At 35.9% G+C, this 21,775-nt stretch overlaps 1 protein-coding gene across 1 annotated transcript in view; it reads right to left on the bottom strand.

The window, feature by feature from the left end:
• Positions 1–21,775, bottom strand: part of CCDC169 (coiled-coil domain containing 169) — a 79,738-nt gene that overhangs the window by 9,559 nt on the left and 48,404 nt on the right. The window contains exon 7 of the mRNA XM_043997031.1: positions 11,211–11,284. Coding sequence (XP_043852966.1) covers positions 11,211–11,284 — 74 coding nt within the window. The remainder of the gene's footprint in view (positions 1–11,210; positions 11,285–21,775) is intronic.

The following is a 21,775-nucleotide window of genomic DNA, read 5'->3' as shown; positions in this document are numbered from 1 at the left end:
GTGTATGAGGTGGTACCTCTGAGTTGTTTTAATTTGCATTTCTCTAATTATTAGTGATTTATGGTATTTTTTTCAATCTATTGGTAGTTTGTATTTCCCCCTCTGCTTATTCAGATCCCACAACCATTTATAAATTGTGGAATTTCTCCCATTGTTATAAATTTAGCTCAGTTACTTGTATATTTTAGAAATGAGACTTTTATCAGAGAAATTTGCTACAAAGAGTTTCACCCAGTTTTCTCCTTCTCTCCCTAACTTTAGCTACATTTGTGCAAAACTTTTTAAAATTTTATGTAATCAAAATTATCTATTTCTATCTCTTATGATCTTTTCTATTTTTTGTTTGGTTATGAACTTTTCTCCTGTCTATAAATTTGACAGGTACTTTCTTCCATATTCCACTAATTTGCTTTTATCAACCTTTATAGCTAAACATGAACCTATTCTGAGTTTATCTTGATCTACTGTGTGAGATGTTGGTCTATGCCTCATTTCTTTTTTTTAATTTTAACTTTTTATAATAAACATTTTAATTTAAAGTTTTTAGTTCAAAATTCTATCACTCTTTCCCTCCCACCCACCACTCCCCCAAAGTGGTAAGCAATCAGTTATGTTATACAAGTGAGATTATGTAAAACTACCACATTAGTAATTTTATATAAGAAAACTTGGATAAAAGGAAAAAAAAATTTAAGAAAGTGAAAAATAGCATGCTTCAGTCTGTGTTCAATCAATATTAGTTCTTTCTTTGGAGGTGGATAGTATGTTTCATCATTAGTCCTTTGGGATTGTCTTGGATCATTTTATTGCTGAGAATGGTTAAGTCATTCACAATTCTCCTGGTTCTGTCTACTTCACTATATATCAGTTCATATAAGTCTTTCCAGGCCTTTCCGAAATCATCCTGCTTGTCATTTTTTATAGCAGAATAATACTCTATCACCATCATATACCACAGCTTGTTTTAGCCATTCCCCAATTAATGGGCATGCCTTTGATTTCCAACTCTTAGCTACCACAAAAAGAGCTGCTATAAATATTTTTGTATAAATAGGTCTTTTTCTCTTTTTGGCAATGTCTTTGGGATATAAACCTAGCAGTGGTATTGCTGAATCAAAGGGCATGCACAGCTTTATAGCCCTTTGGGCATAGTTCTAAATTGTTCTCCAGAATGGTTGGATCAGTTCACAACTCCACCAACAGTGGATTAGTGTCCCAGTTTTCCCACAGCCTCTCCAACATCCAACATTTTCCTTTTTTGTTATATTTGCCACTCTTTTAGGTATAAGGTGGTACCTCAGAGTTGTTTTAATTTACATTTCTCTGATCAGTAGTGATTTAGGACATTTTTTCATATGACTATAGATAGCTTTGATTTCTTTGTCTGAAAACTGCCTGTCCATATTATCCTTTACCCATTTATTAACTGGGGAATGACTTGTATTTATAAATTTGACTCAGTTTTCTATATATTTGAGAAATGTAGGCTTTATCAGTGATACTTGTTGCAAAAATTCTTTCCCAATTTTCTGCTTTCCTTGTAATTTTGGTTACATTGGTTTTGTTTGTGCAAAAACTTTTGGGGGGCAGCTAGGTGGCACAGTGGATAAAGCACCGGCCCTGGATTCAGGAGTACCTGAGTTCAAATCCGGCCTCAGGCACTTGACACTTACTAGCTGTGTGACCCTGGGCAAGTCACTTAACCCCCATTACCCTGCAAAAACAAAACAAAACAAAACCCCTTTTTAATTTCATATAATCATATTATCTATTTTACATTTTGTAATGCTCTCTTCTTTGGTCCTAAATTCTTCCCCTATCAATAAATCTGACAGATAAATTATTCCATGCTCTTAATTTGCTTATGGCATTACCCTTTATGTGTAAAGCATGTACCTCATTTCTCTTTTACTGCTTTCCAGTTTTCCTAACAGATTTTGTCAAATAGTGAGTTCTTCGCCCCAATAGAGGGGATCTTTGGGTGTAGTAAACACTATGTCATTTAATTAATTTGCTTATGGATATTGATTACCTAACCTGTTCTACCAAGCAACCTTTCTATTTTTTCCACAATTCCAAATTATTATGATGATTACAGCTTCGCAATGTAGTTGTCCTGGTTCTACTCACTTCACTTTGCATCAGTTCATATAAGTCTTCCTGAGTTTTTCTGAAACCATCCTGCTCATCATTCTTTTTTTTCCCCCGGGGCAATGAGGATTAAGTGACTTGCCCAGGGTCACACAGCTAGTAAATGTCAAGTTTCTGAGGCCAGAATTCACCAACTCAGGTCCTCCTGAATCCAGGACCAGTGCTTTATCTACTGAGCCACCTAGCTGCCTCTGCTCATCATTCTTATAGCACGATAGTATTTCATAATAATCATCTACAACTTGTTCAGCCATTCCCTTCAGTTCCCTATATATCTGAGAAATCAAGCCTTTATCAGAGAAACTTCTTGTAACTTTCCCCAACCCCTCTCACCACTCTGCCCCAGTTTCCTGCTTTCCTTCAAATTTTGGCTGCTTTGGTTTTGTTTGTGCAAAGCTGTTTAAATTTCATGTAATCAAAATTATTCACTGTACTTCCTGTAATCCTCTCTGTCTGGTCATAAACTCGATGATATCACACTTTATATCCTGCAACTTTGTTAATGTCATTGTTTCAACTAGCTTTTTAGTTGGTTCTGTAAGTATACTGTCGTATCATTTGCAAAGAGTTATGCTTTTGTTTCCTCATTGCCTATTCTTATTCCTTTAATTTCTTTTTCTTGTCTTATTGTTAAAGCTAGCATTTCTGGTACAATACTAAATAATAATGATAATGGACATTTTTGCTTCACTCCTGATTTTACTGAAAAGGATTCTAACAATACCATTATAAATAATGGTTCTCAGATTTAGACATATATTATCATTTTAAGAAAAGCTCTATTGGGGCAGCTAGGTGGCTCAGTGGATAAAGCACTGGTCCTGGATTCAGGAAGACCTGTGTTCAAATCCGACCTCAGACACTTGACACTTACTAGCTGTGTGACCCTGGGCAAGTCATTTAACCTTCACTGTCCTGCAAAAGAAAAAAGAAAGGCTCTATTTATTCCTATGCTTTCCAGTGTTTTTAAAAGGAGCGGGTGTTGCATTTTATAAAACCTTTTTCTGTATCTATTGATATAATCATATTATTTTTGTTATGAAATGTTTAGTTATGCTTAAAGTTTTCCTAATATTGAACCAGTCCTGCCTTCCTGATAGAAATCTCACCTAATCATAGTGTATAATCTTTGTAATAAATAGGCATATCTTAGAGATATTACAGGGTTGGTTTCAGACCACCACAATAAAGAAAATATTCTGGGCAGCTAGGTGACACAGTGGATAAAGCACTGGCTCTGGATTCAGGAGGACCTGAGTTCAAATCTGGCCTCAAACACTTGACACTTACTAGCTGTGTGACCCTGGGCAAGTCATTTAACCCTCATTGCTCCGGAAAGAAAGAAAGAAAGAAAGAAAGAAAGAAAGAAAGAAAGAAAGAAAGAAAGAAAGAAAGAAAGAAAGAAAGAAAGAAAGAAAGAAAGAAAGAAAGAAAGAAAGAAAGAAAGAAAGAAAGAAAGAAAGAAAGAAAGAAAGAAAGAAAGAAAGAAAGAAAGAAAGAAAGAAAGAAAGAAAGAAAGAAAGAAAGAAAATATTGCAATAAATGAATGAGTCACACAATTTTTTTGGTTTACCAGTACATATAAAAGTTGTTTACACTATAATCTATTAAATGTGCAATGGTATTATAGCTTAAAAATGTATATACCTTAATTAAAAAACACTTTATTGCTTTAAAAAAAATGCTAGTCATCATCTGAGGCTTCAGCAAGTTAAAATCTTTTTACTTATGGAGGGTCTTGCCTTGAAGTTGTTGGCTGCTTACAGACCAGAGTGGTGGTTGCTAAAGGTTAGGATAGCTGTGGCAATTTCTTAAAATAACATAACAATCAAGTGTGCCACATCAATTGACTGTTCTGTTCAACTTCAACACTTAGAGGCCATCGTAGGCTTATTAATTGGCCTACTTTTAATGTTGTTGTGTTTCAGGGAATAGAAAAACTGGAGAAGAGGGAAGAGAGATGGGAAATATCCAGTTGTTAGAGCAGTCAGAACACACACATTTATTAAGTTTATCATTTTATATGTGCGTGGTTTGTGGTATCCCTAACTAAAATAACATCAAAGATCACTGATTGCAGACCACCATGATACATGTAAGAATAAAAAAGTTTGAAATATTGTGAGAATTACCAAAATGTGAAATAGAGACAATGTGAACACATGCTGTTGGAAAAATGGCACTGATGGACTTGTTCAACACAGTTATCACAAAACTGTCATTCATAAAAAACAAAAACCACCCAAACCCTGTAATATCTGAGAAGTGCAAAAAAGTGACACACAATAAAATAAAAGAATAATAAAAAAAGAAATGAGTCTATAGTTTTCTTTCTGTTTTTGCTCTCCCTTGTTTAGGTATCAAAACCATATTTTTGTCATAAAAGTAATTTGGTAAGACTTGTTTACTTATTTTCTCAAATGGTTTATATAGTACTGGAATTGTTTCTTAAATGTTTGGTAGAATTCACTTACAAATCTATCATGTTTCATGTTGATATTACTTCATTGTCTATGGTACCTTTTAGCAACATATACTTTCCCTGCTTATTTCTTTTAATTATGTCTATTTTTGCTTTTGCTTTGTCTAAGATCATGATTGCCACCCCTGCCTTTTTTTTTTTTTAACATCAGTTGAAGCATAATAAACTTCGGTCTGGCCCCTTATTTTAACCCTGCTTGTGTCTTTCTGTTTCAAGTATATTTCTTGTAAAGAACATATTACTGGATTCTGGTTTCTAATCCTTTCTGCTGTCTTCTTCTGTTATATGGGTGAATGCATCCCATTCATATCAATAAAAGAGAGAAAGAGCAGATTAATGATTTGGGCATGAGACTTTAAAAAATGAGAAAACAAATTATAAAAAAACCCTCCAAAGCACCAAAATAGAAATCCTGAAAATGAAAAGAGAGATTAACAAAATCAAAAAACAAAACAAAATGAAAAAAACTATCCAACTAATAAAAGTAGGAACTATTTTTAAAAGAACCAAAAGAATAGAAAAGCCATTAGCTAATTTGATTTTTAAAAAAGAAAGGAAAATCATATTACCAGTTATCAAAAATGAAAAAGATGAATTCACAGCCAATGAAGAGAAAATAAAAGTAATTATTAGGACTATTTTGTCCAACTATATGCCAACAAGACCTAAATGAGATGAATGACTATTTACAGAAATGCAAATTACTCCAGATTAACAGAATGAGAAATATAATTCTTAAGTAATTCTTGCTTAGAAAAAGAAATTTAATAAGCCATGTCCTAAAATGTTTCCCAAAGTGTTGAACTTAATAATATTATCAGTTCTCATTATTAGTCAGATACTAATAATAATGGTGTGAGTTTAGGGAAGTTAAGGATTAACTAGAACTTCTGCTCCTCAAATGTATTAGAAAATGTGCAGGACTTAGAGACAAGAAAAGTGGATTAAAATCTTGATTTGGACAATTGCTACCTAGAATGATGCCATCTACAGGCAGAGACTTAAATAATTTGTAGAAGCCATACTTTTATTAAGAATCTTTTAATCCTCTTTCTCCTATTATACCCAAGATTTTGTTTTTGGAGCTGAAATTTAATATAAAAAATTAAATGAAGAACATCATTAAATATCAATATTATGGGGGCAGCTAGGTGGCGCAGTGGATAGAGCCCCAGCCCTGGATTCAGGAGTACCTGAGTTCAAATCCGGCCTTAGACACTTAACACTTACTAGCTGTGTGACCCTGGGCAAGTCACTTAATCCCAATTGCCCCACAAAAAAAGAAAAAAATATATCAATATTATGAGAAGTAATTTAGTTTAAATTGGTAGAGAGCTGGCCTTGAATTCAAGTGCATCTGGTTTCAAGTTCCATCTCTGACACATGTTGAGTGTGTCATACTGTGTATGTTATTTAAGCTCTTACTACTCTAGGTGACTAATTTGTAAGCAAGGTGCATTGGTAAAGGGAATTTCTTTAACTAGGAATTTTCTACACCTATAAAATCAAAGGTCTAGTTCCTATGCCTAATTTCATGGAAATTAACATGTGTATAACTAAATAGTTTGGTTCACAGAAGAAGATTTTTTAAAAAATTCAATGACATATCAACAAAAATTACTATCTTCTCAATAATCACTAAAATATATAATAAGGAGTTTGAAGAGACAGAGCCAAGATGGCAGAGAAAAGAAAGGGACTCACCTGAGCTCTCCCAGATTCCCCTCCAAACTTTAAATAGCACCTTAAAATAAAGTCGAGAGCGGAAGAACCCACAAAAGAATTGGTTGAAACATTTCCAGAGTTGGCGGCTGGAGGGGAATGGAGATCCTGATCACAGTTCCAGAGTAGAAAAGCATGCTTGTGGTCACTTATAGACCATAGCACAGGCCAGGGGAGTAGTAAAAACACTTCTCCTTTGATCATACCACCTTGGAAGAATGGAAAACTTACAGAGACTCCAAGAACAAGCTCTGAAAATAACTGCACAAAAAAGATGAAGCTTTGGACAGTGTCCCCTTCACCCTGGTAACACAGTCAAACTTTAACATTAAGTTAAAAGTTAAGAAATATGCTGAAAAAAATGAGCAAAAAAAAAGATCCTGACCGTAGAAAATTATAATGGTGACAGGGAAAATAAAAACACAAACTCAAAAGAAGACAACAAAGTAAAAAACTGCCACATCTAAAGCCTCAAAAAAAAAAAAAAAGTGAATTGGTCTCAAGCCCAAAACAATTCTTGGAAGAGATCAAAAAAGGACTTAAAAATCAAATGAAAGGGGCAGCTAGGTGGCACAGTAGATGGAGCACCAGCCCTGGAGTCAGGAGGACCTGAGTTCAAATCTGGCCTCAGACACTTGACACTTACTAGCTGTGTGACCCTGGGCAAGTCACTTAACCCCAAATGCCTCAAAAAAAAAATCAAATGAGAGCAGTAGAGGAAAAATTGAGAAAAGAAATTACAGTGATGTGAGAAAATCATGAAAAAGCAGTCAACAACTTGGTAAAGGAGGCAAAAAAATACTGAAGAAAAAACACCTTAAAAACCAGAATATGTTGAATGGTTAAAGGCACAAAAAGCCATTGAAGAGAAGAATGCCTTAAAATCAAAATTGGCCAAACAGAAAAAGATTCACTGAAGAAAATTCATTGAAGAAAGGAACTCCTTAAAAATTACAGTTGGCCAAATGGAAAATTATATACAAAAGCTAAATGAAGAAAATAATTCCTTAAAAATTACAACTGAGTAAATGGAAGCTAATGACTCCATGAGACATCAAGAAACAATAAAACAAAATCAAAAGAATGAAAAAAATAAAAGAAAATGTGGAATATCTCATGAGAAAAATAAGTGACCTTGAAAACACATCCAGGAGAGATAATTTAAGAAGTCTTGGACTGCCTAAAATCCACAATCAAAAAAACAGCCTAGACATCAAATTTCAAAAAAATTGTAAAGGAAAACTGCCTTGATATTCTAGAACCAGAAAATAGACATTCAAAGAATCCACCAATTGAATCTGGAAAGAGATCCCAAAATGAAAACTCCCAGGAATATTACAGCCAAATTCCAGAATTCTGAGTCAAGGAGAAAATACTGCAAAGAGCCAAAAAGAAACAATTCAAATATCATGGAGCCATAGTCAGAATAACACAACCTGGAGGGTTGAAATATGATATTCTGGAGGGCAAAGAAACTGGAGTACAACCAAGAATCACCTACCCATCAAAACTCAGTATAATCCTTCAAGGGAAAAAATGGATATTCAATAAAATTAGAGGACTTTCGAGCATTTTTCACGAAAAGACCAGAGCTAAATAGAAAATTTGACTTTCAAATACAAGACTTGAGATGCACAAAAAAGTAACTAGCAAAGAGAAATCATAAGGGATTCTACATGGTTGAACTGTTTACATTCCTACACGGGAAAATGATACTTGTAACTCCTAAAAACTTTATTATTGAGAATATCTTCTACACATTCTTGATAAAAAGTCATCCAAATTATATTAAAGCTTTTAGTAATGGGATAACTCAATATATCATCAGGTAGCCCATTCCATTTTTAGACACCTCTAACTGTTGAGGGTTGGTTTTTTTTTTCTTGTATAAACCTGAAATCTGCCTTTAAAAAAATCTTCCATTTAGGGCCAAGCATTAACAAATGTAATCTCTTCCCTGGGAAATCTTCCAAAACATGTGAAGATTGCTATGATATGCCTCCAAAGTTGTCTTTTCTTCAGGATAACAACTCACAATGAGAACTATCCATAGGTAGAATAGTATGCCTTCGGAGGTGGTAGAACTCTCTCCACTAGAAGTCTGAAAACAAAATTTGGTTGACTACATTTTGGGAAGATTTTAGAGGAGATTATTATTCAGGTAATGGTTGAACTAGATAGCCTCTAATGTCTCGTCCAATTCTGAGGGTTTGTCCTCTCTTGTGTGTATAAAATGTCATTTGGTTTGTGCAATATTTTCCATTTTGCCTCTTACACTCATTATTAGGGCAGTTAGGAGTATACATAGACAGGGAACAGGTGTGAGTTGAATATGATGAGATTATCTAAAAAAAATAAAATTAAGAGGTGAGAAAGAGGAATGTACTGGGAGAAGGGAAAAGTGAGAGGTAGAATGCAGTAAATTATCTCACACAAAAGAGGCACTTTTAATGTGGAGGGGGAAATAGAGGGGAGCATGTGAACCTTACTCTCATCAGAACTGGCTTAAAGAGAGAGTAACATACACACTCAGTTGGGTACAGAAATTTAACTTCCTATACAGGTAAATAGGAGAGGAAGGGGATAAGAAGGGTAGTAAGATAAGGAGAGGAAAAACTAATAGAAGGAAGGGTATGTTAGGGGAGGCAATAGTCAAAAGCAAAACAATTTTGAGGATGTACAGGGTAAAAAGAGGGAGTAGGATAAATGGGGGAACATAGAATGGAGGGAAATATAGTTAGTAATTATAACTGAAATTTTTTTACAGCAAGTTTATCTGAGAAAAGCTTCATTTCTTAAATATATAGATAACTGAGTCAAATTTATGAAAATAAGAGCCATTCCCCAATTGATAAATGGCTGGGGATATGAATGGGTCATTTTTGGACAAAGTAATGAAAGCTATCTATGGTCAAATGAAAAGATGCTCAGAATCACTCTCGACTGGAGAACACCTCTGAGGTGCCACCCCATACCTATCAGATTGGTGAATATGACAGAAAAGGATGATGGCAAATATTGGAGGAGATATGGGAAAATTAAGACACTAATGCACTGTTGTTGGATCTGTGAACTGATCTAATCATTTGTTGGAGCAGTTTAGAACTATGGCCAAAGAGCTATGGAACCATGCATAACTTTTGACCCAGTAGTACCACTACTAGAGGGGCAGCAAAGTAGCAAAGTGGATAGAGCACAGGCCGTGAAGTTGGGAGAACCTGAGTTTAAATCTGACCTCTGACACTTAATAGCTTTGTGACCCTGGGCAAATTACTTAACCCCAATTACCTTAAACATCCTGAGCCACCTCCAGTCATCCTGAACTATATCTTGTCACTGGACCCAGATGACTCCAAAAGAAAGAGTGAGGTTGGTGACTTTGCACAGCCCTCCCCCACTTAAATCCAATTCAGTGCAAGTCATGGCATCACTCTGATGTCATGGTCCTCGTTGAGAACGAAGGACAAACAACAGCAGCCACTATTAGGCCTGCATCCCAAAGAGATGAGAAAAAAAATGGGTAGCAGGACCTATATGTATTTTGGTTGTGGCAGTTGGGGAATGGCTGAACAAGTTGTGGTATATGATTTTGATGGAGTACTATTGTTCTATAAGAAATGACAAGGAGGATGCTCTCAGAAAAACCTGTTAAGACTTATATGAACTGATGCAAAGTGAAATGAGCAGAAATAGAACATTATACACAATAACAGTAATACTATACAATGATCAACTGTAAATGACTTAGCTATTCTCAGCAATGGTGCAAGACAATTCCAAAGGACTTATGATGAAAAATGTTATCTATTTCCAGAGAAAGAATAGATGAAGTCTGAATGCAGATTGAAGGATATATTTTTACTTAATTTATTTTTGGCCTGTGTTTTCTTTCACAACATGACTAATATGGATATATGTTTTTCATGACTGCTCATGTATAACCTATATCAAATTTCTTGCCTTTTCAATGAGGGGGAAGGGGAAGGAAGGGAGAGAATTTGGAACTCAGTATTTTAAAAAATGAATGTTAAAAATTGTTTTATATGTAATTTAAGAAAAATTAAAAATATATAGCAAACAAAAATGTTAAAACTGAATAATTACATACTTTTGTGATGTGATTTAAAAATATCAGCTTGAGTATTATGCAGCTTTAGATTATGATGATGGACTAATTTTATCTAAGCTTTGAATACTAAAATGCTTGTGACATAACAAAAATGTATATAAATATTCTTAGTAATGGGAATCCATTTTATTCAACTTCTTTTTTTCATATATGTATCAAAATCTAGAAATTCAATTCTTGAAATAAAATGGATGTCAATATTTGCTGATAGCATTTTCCTGCAGAGATAATTGTTAGAGGTAGGTATAAGTCATCTGCCCTGCAGACCACTAGGCCTTTCAATTCACTCAGCTGATATGCCCTTTGGACTTTGTGCCTCTTTCTCATGCTTCAACATTGCAATTCCTTCTCCTGCTTTGCCCTACAGCTCAATTCCTCCTCCTGCTTTGCCTGCCAGCTCACCAGGTCTTAGGCCATTTGCCTTATCTACTGTACCCTCCAGAATATTAGTTCCTGCATTGTGCCCTGACGGTGTGCTCTCCAGACCACCAAGCTTGCCATCTGTCCTGTTGCTGTAACTTCCTCTATGTGCTGTTTCTTCCTATGAAAATGTATACTTCTCAAGAAAAAGGACTATTTCAATTTTTTGTATCTATATTCCCTGAACTAAGCACAGTGCTAAAGTACACCATGCTTAAATAAAGACTTTTTCATTCACATTCATTCATTGATTCATCCTCAAAACTCAAACTTAGATCTTGAACTGAAATTAGAGACATTACTTACCTTTTAAGGAGATTTTCTTTCATCTTGGGCAAAGAATCTATAGGTTGTTTCTTAGAAGCTTGTGAAATTGTTAACTGAAAGAAAATTTAAAAGTAATTTATTCTTTACTTTCATGAGAAAATGAAACAATGGCTACTCAATTAGCTATGTATCCAGACTAGAGTCCTAAAGTCACTAGGGCACTATTAATTCATGAGCTATATTGGGCTTCCTATATATTAGAAAGATTCTAAACCCTTCTAATGCATAGGGGAAACTGTGGCCCTATCCACAAGTTAGAACATCTCATAGTAGGAAAGGACTTCACAGATTCCTTAATACAATTCAAAAACTTATTGAGAATGTCTTCTATACATTCTTGATAAAGTCATCCAAACTATCTTAAAGACCTATAGGAGTGGGAGAACTCAGTATATCACCAGGTAGCCCATTCCATTTTTAGACACCTCTAATTATTGAGTTTTTTTGTATAGACCTGAAATCTGCCTCAAAAAAAATCTTCTGTTTGGGGCCAAGCATTAACAAATGTAACCTCTTCCCTGGGGAAACTCCCCAAACATGGAGAGATCACTATCACATGCTTCTTCAAGATAATGACTTTCAATTTTTTTAAATGGACAGAATCATCTTATCATTTCACTTTTTTCCTCTGTATATACTGCAACTTGCTAATATCATTCCCAAAAAGCTGAGCTGAGAACTTAGCACCATTGTCCAAATGGGATCTGACCAGGGCAGAGTAACAGCCTTACTTGTTCTAGACACTATACTTTTATTAACACAGAATCAAAATGACAAAGTCTTAGAATGAGAAGGAACGTCGGAGGCTGTCTAGTCCAGCCATTACCTGAATAATAATTTCCTCTAAAATGTGCCCAAGTAGTAGTCAGCCAAACCTTTTTTTGAAGATTTCCAGTGCAGAGAACCCCACCACCTCACAAAGCAGCCTGTTCTAGCTTTGGATAGTTCTGATTGTGAGGAATCTTTTCCTTACATTAAAAAAAAAAAAAAGGATTGGGGGAAAATTTAGGTTTTTTTCAGCTTCTGCACTTTTTACTAGTCCTGCCATGTAGATCAGGGGGTTTTTTTGTTTGTTTGTTTTGGTGGGGGCAATGGGGGTTAAGTGACTTGCCCAAGGTCACAGAGCTAGTAAGTGTCAAGTGTCAGAAGCCGGATTTGAACTCAGGTACTCCTGAATCCAGGGCTGGTGGATCAGTTTTTGTATTTTGTGGATTTCTGGGTTTCTCTACCTGCATTGTACCTTCCATGGTATCTAGTTTGGTGTATATAAAGAAGTAATTTTCTCTTTTACTCTCTTTTTTTCTTATTAGCCCTTGCTAAGAGTACTCTATACTTGTCTAGTAGCTGTCATTCCTATATTTTAAATGATATTTGGAAATCCGAATCTTGTCCTCAGATTCCATCTTTTTAACCTATTGTTCATTTCCCAAATCTGCTTTTTTCCTTCTAAAGATTTTAGCTAGGATGAACAATAGTGATTAAAACACTAATTCTTTTCTTCCCTTCCAAAACAGTACTTTAGCAACATTTCTTGGATTTCTTTTGGCAGCATCACATGTGCCAACACAAATCACAAGAAGTTAAAGTGATTATCAAGTGTTGGGAGATTCTCTCATGGCCTGGCAAGACAACAGACCTCTCTATTGTTGTTAGTAAATTGTCAAAGAGATGCCTCAGGAGCCCACAGTAGGGAATTTTTCACCCTAACTATTCTAGTCTTTGCATGTTCCTTCCACGAAGTTCTCTCCTCCAACAGCACATATGGATTCACATCATCATTCTTTAGAAATCAGTTAGTTCCTCCTTAGAGGGTCTAACTGCCTCTTCTTCCGGAAGTCTCATATCTTTAAGGTTCAGTGACTTTTCTTTGTGATTTCCTCCTGTTACATTCATTCATTCTCCTTCTTCCTCACACAAATCAGGATTTTTCTCTGCCTCCATAAAAACTTTATCTTCTTTGTTTCCACATTGGAGTCCATCTTCCATTTATGTTCAAGGAACACTTCATTCTCTGTACTGATCCAGACACTGACTAGGCATTACTGAAATCACTTCTAGTAAGGAGACCAATCCACACTTTAATTTTAGATAATAGGTCGATTGGCTGTGGCAGAAATATGAGCTTTACATACTTATTGGAAGTGAGATCCTCAATCTTTTCTCATTCTTGCTAGCAGCTCCACCAGAGAACTCAATATCTTATTAGCCCTAAGACCTTAACTGCTTTTTTGAGCTAAGTCAGACATTTGGCTCATGATGAGTTCCAGCCCACTGAATTGTTGTTTTCACATTTCCAAAACCTATATTTGCTCCATTCTGTGTTGTTTGGCTGATTTATTTTTAATCCAAAAGTAGGATTTTATTTATCCCTGTGAAATTTACTCTTATTAGATTTAGCCTATGGTTCTGGTCTGTAGAGGGTTTTATAGATCTTGATTCTGTCATCTAACATATTAAGTATCCTCTCCACATTCATATCATTCACAAATTTATCAGATCCCTCCTCAGTACCTTCACTTATCAAATCAATATCCTGGGAGGTGAGAGAAGCAGCATAACCCCGTGTGGGTGCCCTGATACAAAATTCTAGATTTCCCTAATAGTTCTAGCTCTGATCCCCATTATCTAAGCCCAACTCTCTGACTTGCTTAAAGCATGGAAAAGATCTAGACCAGCTCACATTATGGCTTAAGCTGTAATAGCAGAAAGGGCCAAGGCATCATTTGGGAGACATACACTGGGATTCTTCCAGAAGGCTATCTACTAACACAATGAACAATGCATTGAGGCCTCCTAGGATCTTGGCAAGTAAAGAAGTCAACTCTACATTGATGGCGGTGCAAAGAAGAGACAGAGAATGGACCATGTCCAAAGTCTAAGTGAAGCCTTAGGGGGCTGAACCAAAACCCAAGAATTCCTCCATAGGCTAGGTCCTAGTCTTAGCCACTGCATCCAGGACTAATCAAGGCCTTCCCACTCCATCTAAGATTGTGGGAAACTACACGAGTCTGACTAAAGCCCCAGGATAGAAACTGAAGCTGGAGAGATGAGTAAAAAAAGAAACTGCCAGGAGAAAAAAAAAAGAAAGAAAAAACACATTAAAGAAGTACTATGAACTAAGATAAGCCCAAGAAGTAGAAACCTGGAAGAAAGAAACTCCACTATTTCAAGAAGAGCCTCAGAAAAAAATAAAAACCCAGAACCAGCTTCAGGATTTTCTGTAGTTCTCACTCTGTTCAACATTTAGGGTAAGTCAGACTCTTATCATAGACCAATTAGGCAATACTCATGGGTAGCTATAGCCCACCTCCCACCCCCACCTAATTTAATCTAGTTAGTTTCTGATTGGTTGGGTTTATGCTTTTACTTTCTACCTCCTTTTGGGTGATCAAGTTTGAAATTCCTCCTTGATATGTATTAACTTGTCTTCTTTGCTTTCACTCTAGTCACTGATCAAAATGTGAAGATGAAACTATCTCCCACATTGCCAAGCTTTAATCTACAACACTACTTCTGACCTCAATAATCAACTGAAATTGCTATCTCCAAAGTTACCAATGATAGTAATAGCAAGTATTTATATAGTGCTTTAAGGTCTGCAAAGGGCTTTACAAATATCTCATTTTATTTCATAACTACTAAATGTAATAGCTCCTTCTCAAAGCTCATTCTTCTTTACCTCTTCTTCAGCATTGAAACTGCTCCTCTACATTTTTATGACTCCAGCCTCTTCTGGTTCTCTACCTACTTGTATCTGATTGTACTTCTTCAGTACCCCTCCCCTCCCCCATCCAACAGGTAAATACCCTGAGGGAAAAACATATCCCAACATTGGTATCCCAGGACAAGGTCATAGTCCCTGCATACTACTTCTGACTCTGATTCCTATGGTCTCCCTCCTAAAGGTCTGAGTTGTTTTACTTCCAATACTTCAGAAGTATTGGAAAAGGCCTGGAAATCACCCTACAGCTTCAGGAATAATCGTAGTTCTTGCTAATGTTCATAGGCATTGAGTCAAACCCTGACCACAGATTTAGTTAGGCACTACTACATGTTGTTAGGGCTCGTTCCCACCCCTTTTAATCTGGCTGCTTGCTCATTAGGTAGGCTTATTCCTTTCTTCTTCCTATCTTTTCAGGCAACCAAAGGAGGAGATCCTTTCTTGTATCAGACTCACAAAGAAAGCATAGAGTGGTACAGACTGAGGTAAACTTACTCTAATTTTCCTGGTGGTTCCTGATACTCTTTGAGTGACCAACTGAGCTGCTGGAGAGCACAGACTCAGCAAGACTGAAGAGTAATTGCTAACAGTTCTATAGTAATTTAAATTTTTAAAAGAAGTCATCATTATCCTGAGCTTTACAACAACTCTGTGAGATAACTTCTACAGGTATTATTATCCCCATTTTATAAATAAGAAATGAAGGGTGAAAAAAGCTTCAATGACCTGCTCATGGTCCCACAGTGACCAGGTAAGAAGAAAATCAGGTCCTTCTGAATCTAAGTCTAGCATGCTCTCCACTACTGCACTGTAATTTATTAGGAATTATTTGAAAATGATAGCAATACAAAATATTCATAAATTGATTTGTATAAACTTTATGAATATTTTCAATGTAAAGCCTTTGCATAATAAATTTGTTTTGTTAGTGTGCCCTCTTTTTAATCCTCTAAGAATTCTAGAGGACAAATTATTAGATCATGATACACACTTTAGGCCTAGGAATACCTCTTAGGGGGCTATAGCAAACTTCAGCCTTGAAAATCTTCACATAAGACTGAGTTCCATGGTATTGTATTTCAGTATATCATAACACTAAATTGGGAAGTCCCCAAAATGATCATTGGAGAGTAAGGAGGAAGAAGTAGTTTCCATTAGGAAGAATATTTTTAATCTATTAAATCTGTATCTAATACAAATTAATTTTTTTCTTCCAGTTGCATAATTCAACAACAACAAAAAAATGCCTTTCTAACCAAAGCAAAGTGCCTTTCTATTAGGTACAATGTGGTTTTCCCATCTTATTATTTCTTCCCTCCATCCACTCTGTATTTTGGCCACACCGGAATACTCTGCCCTCTTAACAAAGTGAGTTTTTCACTTTCAAGCCTTGGCTCAGTTTTCTATGCCTGAATACCCTGCCTTCCTACTCTATCTGTGGAATCAGTATCCATGTTTAAAGTATAATTAAAATCTACCTCCTCTGTGAAACCTTCATTGCATTTGGTAATGTCTTTTCACACCTTAGACCTCACTTTAGTTTCACACAGCTGTCATGAACTTGTCAGGTTATCATGGATTATGGTGCATAAAAACTCTGGGACTTGTGCCTGGGACTTGTGTTCTGTGAAGAATTTTGTGTTATCCTCAGCATCTAGTACAATGTTTTACACTCAGTAAATGCTTAACAACCACATTACAGGATTATGAAGAAACTGATGTGCAAACTTTGAAAGGTCCCATAAAAATGAAAGCTATTTTTAATATGCAATGTCCTAAAAGTCTTAGTGTAGTTTTAAGCCATTAAAGCTTAAAAGTATATTAAGACTTTTGGGACACTCTATTGGTTGAATTGAATTGGTTGAATTATTGTTTAAGTATAAACTCAGCCATTGTCAAGTGACCTTGTTAATGAAGGTCAAAAACACCCAAACAATTAAATTCTGCCAATGACATACTATTGTACCAATTAGTGGATATACCCAGGCAAACTGCAGCCATAGAAACAAACAGGGAAAATAGAGTCTTACTGTTTTGTATATATTGTATAATAGTGGTTTGTGCATTCAGATGTGATCTGAAGTGTTTTTCTTTTTAATAGCACCAAGGTCAAGATCTTTGACATGTGAAGATTTGTTTCAAAGCATGCTTCGTGTTGGGTATTGCTTCATTTTTGTACTTTTAATTTTTATTTTTCAGTGGGAGGCCATATCACTTAAAAGCAATTATACTTGATGCATAAACATCCCTCCAATGACTTTCTATAAGTTTCCATAAGTAATATGTAGATGAATAAAAATATAACAGTGTGCCTGATTCTTATCTTTACAGAGAAGAGTAAAGACTCCCATAAGCCCACAGAAGGAACCCTCTATAGGTTTACATAAGGAAAAGTGACCTTTGATGTGATGCAGCCCTGTGACTAACAGTAACTTGGCTGCAGCTCTCAAATGGGTTTGACTTCAGGCAAGATAAAGCTGGGGTTGGCAACTTACATGGGGGGGCAGCAGCCACTACTGCATCCTGTTAGGATCATTTCTTGTAATGGAGAAAAGACTGCTGCTGGTGACTGTGGACACTGCTGGTTCTAAGGGGATCAAATTTTCCTTTCAAACCGGGCAATAGCCTTATTTGAATGAAGAATGTGAGATGAAACAAAGTGAGATTTTCCTCTCCTCTGGACTGAAGAGGGTCTCTTCCTTATGCAACCCTGAGAGCAAAAGGGAAAAGTGGGCTCATCATTACATTATCAGGTTATTTTAAAACAGCTAATTTGTGGGGGGGTGGGGGAGAAGAACAAGAAAGCCTAATTTGCATCAGATCCATGAGCTGTGCCTTTCCTGGTTATGCAACCTCTTCCTCCCTCCCTCCCAGGCAAAACCTAAAAATATATATCTTCTTCACCAATGGACTCCTAATATTTTTTTATTGTACACCCCATCAGTAAGTTTTTTAATATAGGGTGTGCCAAAACCCTTGAGTCTCTTAGAGGTCTTAACAACTTAAAACTGCACTGAGATTTCTGGGATAGTCTGTATAAGTATAATTTACTTATAGATTATACACATAATATCATGCTCATATATTAGGCATATTATAAAATATACACAAAAACAATTTAAAAGGATATAATCAAGAAGAATTAAATGATATTTTAAAAACAAATTTTATTTCTTAATGGTACAAAACATTTTTGCTCAATAAATATTTTTATTATTAATATTTTAGAAAGCAATATAATTGAATATGGTTCATTATTTTTTAAAAGTTTGCCTTAACACTTTGTGATATAATAATTCAAAGGTCTAGTTCTGAACCTAATTTGTTTTGATAATTGGTATTTAGGTGAAAAAGATTTTACAATGATAATTAGATTCAGATTGAAGAAGTGCATTACTGGCCATGCTTACTTAATCATATACTTAATCCCATTCATTGATGACGCAAAATTTTTTGTTGAAATTCAGCTAGTAAATTTCCACCTTTTCTCTCAATCATTTGTGCAAATTAATTAGAAGGTGTTGTATTTTTAGCAAATGAGTTTAAAAACCATGAAGCTCTTTGGAAGACTTTTTTTTTTTTTTAAAGTGAGGCAGTTGGACTTCAGTGAGTTGCTCAGGGTCACACAGCTAGTAAATGTTAAGTGTCTGAGGCCGGATTTGAACTCAGGTACTCCTGACTCCAGGGCCGGTACTCTATCCACTGCGCCACCTAGCTGCCCCCGGAAGACTTTTAAAGTAAGTTAGAAAATTCTTTTTCCAAGTTTTTAAAGGTACAAATATGAAAGTTTTTATAGGTGATATCTTTTTTTGCAACAAATGCTTAGTTTTAAATATCTTGGTAATCATGATGGTTTCATACTATAATTAGCTAATAACTTAAGGTAAAATATACACATAGGGAAAAGGTTTTTTGTTAATTGCAGTGGATCTAAATCCAAATTTCAGGCATATTTATAATTTTGGAAGGGTTTGGCCAATTTCTTGTCAGATATTATTAGAATGCCATTGTTTTTGCCTCTGTAATTTGGCTGATTATGCAGTTGTAATAGGTATGGCAGTGCCAACTCTACCATTTTCTTGGTTTTTGCTTGTGCTTACATTATTAATATTTTCTTCAAATCCAGTTTCTTTGCAGGAATCTTGTTGATGCACTTGTCCATTTTGTGAAAGTTAGTTTAGTTAAAATTAGATAACATAAACCATAAATGCCATTTTACAAAGTGCACATTAACAACACTTGATCAAAATACACTGAAATACAGTACACATGTAGTCACTGAAAGCATAGCTTCTATTCTTTCCTCAGGGTGCTGTATATGACATATGTCTGTGTGTGAAATATGGACCAAGAGAGAATGCCAGCATCAGTCTATATTTAACTATTGGTTTAGCTTGGAATTTAAAAATAGAAATAGTTCTACCTTCACACAACTCTCATATCTTCTCATTCATTCCCTGATGCTACTATCCTAGTTCAGATCTTTGTTACCTCTTGCCAGAGCTGCTGTAATAGCCTATCCTGGTTGGTTTCTCTGCCTCTTAGTACTCTATCCCAATTCATACCCTATGCAGCCGCCTAAGTGGTATTCCCAGAGCATAAGTCTGTTCATGTCATTCCCCAAATCCATAAACTCTAATGTCTCCATATTAACTCCAGAGTGATCAAAGATAAATTTCTCTGTTTGGCATTTTGAAAAGTCCTTCACAACTTGGCTTCGATAAATCTTTCTAACTGATACATTAATCCTTCTCCTATACTTTTAAGATACAATCCCATTGGTCTTCTTATAGTTGCTCTATCTTCCATCTCTCTACTTCCTGGCTGTCCCCCATGTTTGGACTGCAATTCCTCCTCACTGCTGCTTCTTTGAATCCTTTGTTTCTTTCAAAACTCATCCTAAGCATCACCTTTGACATCAAAGTTCATAATCTGGAGTTCTTAGTCCCCAAGTGGTAGTTGGGTTAGTTTCCAGGGGCTCATGAAGTTAGATGGGGAAAATACATCTTTATTTTTTACTAAACTTTGGTTTCCTTTGAAACCCTATGTATTTTATTTTATGTGTTTAAAAACACTATTCTGAGAAAGGGTCCATAAGTTTTCCCAGACTGCCAAAGAGGTCCATCACACAAAAAAGTTTAAAAATACTTGTTCTACATGAAGCCTTTCCAGACTGTCAATCTTCCCCACACACTGCTAGGACCCTTCTCCCTAAAACTTTAGCTTGTATTTTTAACATTTTTTTGTAGTCACTAATACATGTTCATGCTATCTCCTCCAAAAGAATATGACACTTGATGACACTTAAGACTTTCCCAGGGTCACATAGCTAGGAAGTATCTGAGAACTTAGAACTGAGGTCTTCATGCCCTAGGTAGGGTAAGTGGTTCCTCCTAATTATGCTTTTTCTTCATAAAACTTGAAAAATTAGTTCAGATACCATTATGCCTAAGGAAAGATGGCTCATATTTACAATCTAAAACAGAACACTGAAGCACTTTGTTGGCAATGGGGGTGGACTGGCCATTAGGAAGCCAGCATTTGGAGTATGCAGAGATATTCCCTGCCTTGGAGTAGTCCAAAAGACCACATGGAAGTTTGGGGTAAGCCTACTCCTGGCCATAACAATTCAGGAGTTGGTCCTATGTAGTGAATAGTTATCTAATTGACTATAGAGCAAGAACTGATGGCACAAGGATTATTAAGCCAGAAGTGAACGTGCATACAAAAGAGGTAATCTTGTGCTTGATGCCATGTTTGAGCAAGCTACTAAAGGAGAGGTAGGTGGGGAGAGATGCAACGACTTCCTCTAAGAGAAAGTCTAAGTAACAAGCCAAGCAGCATGTTTAAGAGATAGGGGAAAAAAGAGCAAGAATAAAAAATTCTCTCTCCCTTTAAATCCACTGATTGTGTGGCTCTTCCTGGCTCAGTGACTAATCCTCTTTAGCATACTGTCCTCCCCTGCTGCCATTAGGGGACCTAAAGCATTGTGGCATTATACCAATGTATTTCATTCCTGAGCACATGTATCCCTGGAAGTGGCTTGTTCCATTATGAATCATTGATTGATTAATGTAGAGTATGCTGCAAATTACCAGGACTGAATGATGAAATAGATGAGTTTGGGAAATGTATCTTATACCTTATGATGGTACCAAGTCATGATATAATAATGACAGGGAACTTCAATTATTTAGATGTGTAACGATTGGAATGACACCACCTGCTGGAGACTTACTGTAGAAGAGCTCCACCCATGAGGTGAAGGTCTCTGAGGGCAAGACCATGCGTCTTTTCTTTGGCGTCAGGAAGTGACATTTGCTTGTGGGAGGAAGAAGGGGGAGCCTGGCGCTCTGACTCTGGGGCTCTTTCCTGTGGACTCTGGCGGAGAGCGGAGCTATCCCTTTAATAGATAGATGAATGTAGGCCTTTTCTTCTCTCTTTACCAAATTCTTATTCTCCTTAATAAATGCTTAAAAGCCTAACTCTTGCTAAAGCTTATAATTTATTGGCAACCACTCATTAGATATTTTAGACAGACTAGTTAGAATTTTAGCCTTTAACAGATGTTAGTTGGAACTCTTTCTCTGCCAAAAGTAGGATAGCTAATAACTTCTTGATTTGTTTAATGATCAAAGGGAAACTCTGTTCTGGATCTGATTCTCACCAAAAAGGGATGGAAACCTTACAGAAAAATCACTATTCCATATTAGAGTTTGTAATAAAGGACAAAAATAAATACCAGCATATTCTTACAATGTATCCTAGATTTTGAGACAGATCATTTCAAATCATTCAGAAGAAGGATAGGTAGAGTCCTATG

This window comes from Dromiciops gliroides, chromosome 3, assembly GCF_019393635.1.
Source record: "Dromiciops gliroides isolate mDroGli1 chromosome 3, mDroGli1.pri, whole genome shotgun sequence".
Classification (NCBI taxonomy): domain Eukaryota; kingdom Metazoa; phylum Chordata; class Mammalia; order Microbiotheria; family Microbiotheriidae; genus Dromiciops; species Dromiciops gliroides.
This window is presented reverse-complemented; position numbering and strand designations above follow the sequence as displayed.